General features: G+C 42.8%; 1 protein-coding gene across 2 annotated transcripts; it reads left to right on the top strand.

Moving 5' to 3' along the window:
* The first annotated feature begins 355 nt into the window (after positions 1–355).
* mych (myelocytomatosis oncogene homolog) lies at positions 356–4,508 on the top strand. Of its 2 annotated transcripts, none has more exons than XM_084172466.1 (3): positions 356–538; positions 1,973–2,557; positions 3,027–4,508. In XM_084172466.1, the coding sequence occupies exons 2-3, from the start codon at positions 1,984–1,986 to the stop codon at positions 3,602–3,604; spliced, it is 1,152 nt and encodes a 383-aa protein (XP_084028592.1). In that variant the 5' UTR covers positions 356–538; positions 1,973–1,983; the 3' UTR covers positions 3,605–4,508. The 2 variants fall into 2 exon arrangements, with proteins under 2 accessions (XP_084028592.1, XP_084028593.1); XM_084172467.1 differs by lacking the exon at positions 356–538 and adding an exon at positions 1,014–1,116.
* The last annotated feature ends 2,321 nt before the right edge of the window (positions 4,509–6,829 follow it).

A 6,829-nucleotide genomic window follows, 5' to 3' on the forward strand; every position in this document is an offset into this window, starting at 1 on the left:
ATTGCTACTACGAACCAGGCGAGACACCCGGCTTTTGTGAGAACACACGTGTAAATTTGTACCCAGCCCGCCTCCATTTTCTTGGAATTCCATAATGCGCATGGAGAGTAGATCCATCCGCGTCTCCAGACGATATAGATCTTTCCTTATAACACGTTTTTAGGTGTGTGTTTTATCCCCGTATTTTCCGAGCAGATGCATACGGACTTATACCCAATAAACATTATAATGGCAGTAGAATATTTTTATTATAATGTCCCATATAGATTTTTACATTTTGGCGCGATTGTGGGCTGTGGAAGGATACTGCTGTGCGGTGGTCGTATATATTGAAATCGGTCTCGCCGCCACACCCACCCACGGATCGATCTGGTATAGTGCGTGAGGTATGGTAGCTAGATTAAAACGCAGCGGACCTTCAGTACTTTTACAGACAGTAGAATAATTACATTAGTTTATCTCTGTTTAATTTCGTTGGAATTTATCAAGTCACGAAAAGACGTGTTCTGTTTTTTTCTCACCCCCTGAAAGAGTAAAGGTAAGAGTTTATATTTACGGGGTTACAGTTTATTTCACATGGTTTTTTTCACGTGGTTTTTTTTCACATGCCGGTAATTTAGCAGGATTTTTTTTGGTAGCTTGTCTAACTAGCTCGCTACCAGATTTTTAAAAACAGCTATATTTCAAACGAGATGACAGCATGCATGAAAGGGACATTTATTATGCATGAATGGTTTTAACCTCAATTGTCTTTATTTTGGCGATTTAAAAAAATAAATAAACTTGTTCTAAACCATTACTAAAATGTTGGCATTGTAATGTACGTCGACACATTAATTTTAATGTGCAACTGTCGATGCATAACGTTACTAGGCTACTTAAAAAAAATCAGATTAACTAATCAAATTAAATGTCCAGGTTGAACGCCCATATGTAACGTTAGCCTAGTTCGGCCATAGCCTTTCTCTGTTCTGCTAGCCTACTGCTTGCTAATGGTAACTGCACCTCTTCAGCCCTTTAAAAGGTCTACTGGTATTTGAGCCACGATTTACGATTGAGTTGAACGGCGACAAGTGTGGACGGTTTTTCAGCATCCTTCTTTGGCTCCCTTCTCCGGTATTTAAATGCTCAACTAAACGCTCAGTTATTCAGCTAGCTGTGGTAGATGCATTGCAGTTGATATACATGTGCGTATGATATTGCAGAAATGTTATTGCTAAATACTGCCCAATTTAAAAAGGTGTCCCACAATCGCCCCTTTTTCAACACACGTGTAAATGTGACTATAAATTGTGCATTCCTGTATTATAGCCAGCCCACTAATGCTAAAATGTTTATTTTATTCTGCTGAGCCATTTAAGGTGTTCGTATTCTTATCTTTAATTATTTCTTATTGTTGCATCGTCGAGAACGAACCGACAAGTAACGTTAGCATTTCGTTTGTGTATACGTACCGTGTATATCCCGTTCATACGACTAATACAAAACGTGAAATGTGAATCTGAGTGGGAGAGAAGTTGATCTCAAACTGCAGTGGAACCAATGATGTGTTATACATATATAATGAGTGAAACTACTAAAGAGCTGTGTGCTTGATTGCTCAAGAGAAGGCACATTTTCGCAATAGCCAGTGAATTAACTTTATCTGCAGTCATCTCGCCCAGTCTTTGAATTGTAACCTAGTTGATCTTTACTTAGGCAAATTCGAACTTTACTTGAGGAGGAAAATGCAAATTTGGAGACTTTGAGCTCCCCAGCTGTTTAAATGATGTCATGGGGATAAAAACTGGTTGATGACCACCGTCATTGGGGCGGGTGAAGGATGTAAACATGAATAAAAGGTTGTGCTTGCAGTTGGAGTACTAAGAGCATCACTAAGTTAGAGAACTTTCATCACAAGTGCATACTTTTTTGCAGTTGTGGGTTCTTTATTTTATTTTTTTTAAACACGTTTTATTTTCCCTCTTCCCAGATTCTTCCAAAATGCTGCAGAGTTTCTCTCAGTCGCAAGACTGGTTCTATTCGGAGCCTCTCTTATTTGATGATGAATTCTGCCAGAGCTTGATGAAGGACCTACAGTCGCTCCCCACGCCACCCCAGTCCCCTCCGCTGAAGGCTGGACTCAATGCCAAACCACTTTCCAAGGAGGACCAGTTAAGCTACGTCTCTGACATACTCCTGGAGGATCAAGACCCGCAACTAAATTGGAATTTTGACATGTTGTATGATGGCAGTGCATCCACGACAAAGGACCAACAGCCAGAGGAGTCCGACGACTGTTTGTGGCATTGCCTCAGTGATAAATCTATGGAGGAGAAGCTATCATCTGTGCTCTCCAGCAGCCCGCTGCTCTCGGACATAGACACAAGAATTTTTGAGGAAATTGCCGGCTCCACACTGGACTGCCACACCGCGGCGCTCGCGTGCCAAGCTTTGGAGAATGAGGATTTACTATTGGACAGCCAGGACCGTCAGGAGCAAGGCAGCGAGTCGACCTCCGACTACGGCTCAGCAGGAGGCGAATTCTCAACGTATGGGAGCAGTGCTAGCGATACTGGTGAGTTGGTCCTCCTTGGCTAAGCTGGGCTTGTAAACGAAAAGGTTACAATAGCATGTGTGAGTGATTTTTATTTAGTTATTTGCTTTAATGTTAAGAGGAACTGTTAGAAAGTGACTTTAGGCCATTTGACTTAGGTAGTGACACATCATGCAGTTTACCTCCTCATGCATGCTTTTTAAACGCCTTAATTTCTTAAGGGAATTTACATTAGGACCAAGTTTTTCTTGCACAGTTCAATACTATTTCTCAAGAGCTTCTGCAAAAATGAACAACACAAGTTAGGCTATTTGTTATGCAAGCTTGCAATACAAAATCATAAACAACGTAGAGGAAAATTTGGCAACATTGCCCAGAAAGTTGCAGTTAAAAATGTGTTAGTCTAAAGCCAAGGCATCTGAAATGCAGTTGTTCAAATGTTATCGGAATTGACTGCTAACCCAATCTCTTGTGGATTCCCTCTCCACAGAGGAGGAGATAGACGTAGTGACAGTGAAGAGGACCGCCAGTCCCTCCTCCCAGTCGGCAGAGGAGAGCCGGCGGCAACGGCGCGCCATCAAGCGACAACACCTGGAGATCCAGCTGCAGCACAACTACGCTGCCCCCTGCCCCGCATCGCCCCTCCGCCCAGAGCTCTCGTCCGCCTCCTCGGGCTCCCACCACAAGCGGTCCCGGGCCTCCGACTCACACCGACACCACCACCACGGCTCGTCGGGCCGCTCGTCCCGCCACCACCCCAGCAGTCACCACCAGTCCAGCTCCTCTAGGCAGTCACCGGACGTGGAGGACGAAGAGGAGAGGAGGCACACCCACAACGTGATGGAGAGGCAGCGGCGCAACGAGCTGAAGAACTGCTTTCTGCGGCTCAGGGACAACGTGCCCGAGCTGTCCAATAACGACAAGGCCTCCAAGGTGGTCATCCTGAAGAAGGCACGCGACAGCATCCGCAGCCTGGAGCTGGAGGGCCAGAGACTGAACGCCAAGCGAGACAAGCTCCGAGACGGGCAGGAGCAGCTCAAAGCTAAACTGGAGCAGCTCAGGAGGTAATGGTGGGACAGAGGAGACGAGGTGCAGCACAAAAACATTTAGAGACATTTCAATAGACTGGTTTGAGAAGACCTTCCTGGACTTCAGACTTGATGCTGCACACACTCAATGCATGGTGGCATCCATCCCCTGCAGTGACTGTTCAAGAAGAAGTGAATGTTGTTGAGAGAGAGTAAAATATGGTTGAGTAAAAAAGTTTGGTTTGGCGCAATAGGTCCACATTCAGCCCAGTAAAATGTTTGTCTTTTATTGTCCTAGCGATTTGCCAAAGTCATTGTTCATAAAGTAGACTACATGTAACAGTCTATTTTGTAGAGTAACCTATATCAAATTGAGCAGCCATTTGTTAGTGAAACATGCAACTTGAATACGGCCTCTTCCACATTCCCCCATATGTTATGAACTTGGTTGTTCTCTTGCGGGTTTATTTTTATTTTGGGCTGGATCCAAAGTTTGAATTCTAATAAGGGGTTGAATGTAATGTATGCCAATTATTGCCATTAATTGCAAAAAATATAATTAATGTCTTAACACATTTATCCAATTAAACTTCTTCCATTTACTCACAAACTTTAAAGCCCGACCTGTTGGTAGGAATTTGCTGTGTTATTGTTAAATAATGCCGTTCTCATGCCTTGAAACTCATTCTGTTGTCGACTCGTACAATGTTTTATACGTTTTGTTAAAAGCCTATGATTTACTGTACCTACCTCGACCAGGTCTCAAACCTGACAATTTGTTTGGATTCTCAGAAGCAACTATATAGATTTCTTTGTATATATTTTTGTTGATGTATCATAAATTATTTTTCTTTTTTTTCTTTCTTGGTTCATTTGCAAGTAAATAGTTCTGTTCTTTATCAGCAGCACTTTGTTTTTATAATGTAATAAAGAATGGACAAATCAAAGTTTATTTGCATTATTATACATACTTTGATACACACACCTGTACACCTTGACAGGATGCAAGGTATCTGGTTTGCCTCTAAGAAGACTGCTATTGAACAATCAGTGTGCGGTACTTATGTAGGAGTTCTCTATGGTATTTGGGTCAAGGTGAGTGAGTGGGTGGATGATTGACAGCTGTGAAGATTGCGCAGTACCTGATTGGAACAATACCATAACTATTTTCAAAGCCTTATCAAAAGATAATCCCCTTAATCTCAAGCTGGGGTGTGACTGATAACACGAGCAACAATTCTCCCGTGACGCTTTCAAATTGTACACAAAGCTCAGTGTGCATAGATGGAGAGACACTTTACCTTTCTCGCTTACATTAATAGACCCAACCACCTGCCTGAGACCTAGATTCATATGACCCCAGTTCTTCACTTTGACATTTACCGCATGACCGTCAACATCACAGTACTGTCAGACAGAAAACAAACTTATTTAACCAAAATGGTGTCCATTCATGGGAACCCTGGCGCCTGGCCACCTACACAAGTTATTGTAACAGCAAATGTAAGACCAACCCACCCCACCCCATTCTCCAGATTTTGTACTGACCTGCCTGCCACTATAGTCTACTTTGAGAATCTAGCTCTGGTTCTCATGGCACACTACAACGTTACGAAACTGAGAGCGAAGTAGTGAACACATCTGTCAAGAACGGCCCACATTGGCACGGAACCCACCTGTGAACTATTACCTACAACAACCCACCACTCGGAGAGTGTGCAGGGCAGGCTTGTTCTTTAATGTCTGGCCAAGAGTTACCCTACCGACCGATTATGATGCTTTTCCTGCCTGGCTGTGTCATAAGCACACTTGTCAGCTGTCTAGTGCCCTGGGGGTAGTCCATGATGCTGTCATGATATCCACTCCTAGGTTGTGTTCATTAGGGCACACAAAGGAAAATGTTTTAAAACATTTGGCAACAAAATAAATAAATGTGCATTTCTTATTGGACAAGTCCAGGCTGTCCCTCCCTGTTTGTCAATTTTTTGTGGTCCTCTGTAGCTCAGCTGGTAGAGCACGGCGCTTGTAACGCCAAGGTAGTGGGTTCGATCCCCGGGACCACCCATACACAAAAAATGTATGCACGCATGACTGTAAGTCGCTTTGGATAAAAGCGTCTGCTAAATGGCATATTATTATATTATTATATTTAATAAACATTACCCTGGCTGCCAGGAGTCTGTTAGAGCTGGCTGAAGGCTCATGATGCGTCCCTGGACAGTCTCTTACTGCCACGGTGATATGAGGTAGGCTTGCAGGTTATGGTGACTTCGGATAAGTATAGCTTCTCTGAGATAAACCGGGAAAAATATTATTGTTGGGTTACATTACTGACAAAAAGTATGTGGACACCTCTTCAAATTGGTGAATTCGGCTATTTCAGCCACACCCGTTGCTGACAGGTGTATAAAATTGAGCACACAGCCATGCAATCTCCATTGACAAACATTGGCAGTAGAATGGCCCGTACTGTGACTTTCAATGTGACACTGTCATAGGATGCCACCTTTCCAACAAGTCAGTTCGTTTGTGGCCCTTTCCTGTTTCAGCATGACAATGCCCCCATGCACAAAGCGAGGTCCATACAGAAATGGTTTGTTGAGATCGGTGTGGAAGAACTTGACTGGCCTGCACAGAGCCCTGACCTCAACCCCATCGAACACCTTTGGGATGAATTGGAACGCTGACTGCAAGCCAGGCCTAATCGCTCCCGACATCATTGCCGACCTCACTAATGCTCTTGTGGCTGAATGGAAGCAAGTCCCCGCAGCAATGTTCCAACATCTAGTGGAAAGCCTTCCCAGAAGAGTGGAGGCTGTTATAGCAGCAAAGGGGGTACCAACTCCATATTAATGCCCATGATTTTGTAAAGAGATGTTCATCTAGTGTATCATACAGAGTCTTAGAAATAGCCAAGCCTTTCTTTTTTTTTCTTTTTTTCTCGCAAATATATATATATACACATACATCCATATATACACATACATACATATATACACATACATACATATAAACACATACATATATACATACATATATACACATACATACATATATACACATACTTAGATACACATACATATATACACATACATACATACAGTGGGGAGAACAAGTATTTGATACACTGCCGATTTTGCAGATTTTCCTACTTACAAAGCATGTAGAGGTCTGTAATTTTTATCATAGGTACACTTCAACTGTGAGAGACGGAATCTAAAACAAAAATCCAGAAAATCACATTGTATGATTTTTAAGAAAATTA

The sequence above is a fragment of the Coregonus lavaretus genome, assembly GCF_964263955.1.
Source record: "Coregonus lavaretus genome assembly, chromosome: 12".
Taxonomy (NCBI): Eukaryota; Metazoa; Chordata; class Actinopteri; order Salmoniformes; family Salmonidae; genus Coregonus; species Coregonus lavaretus.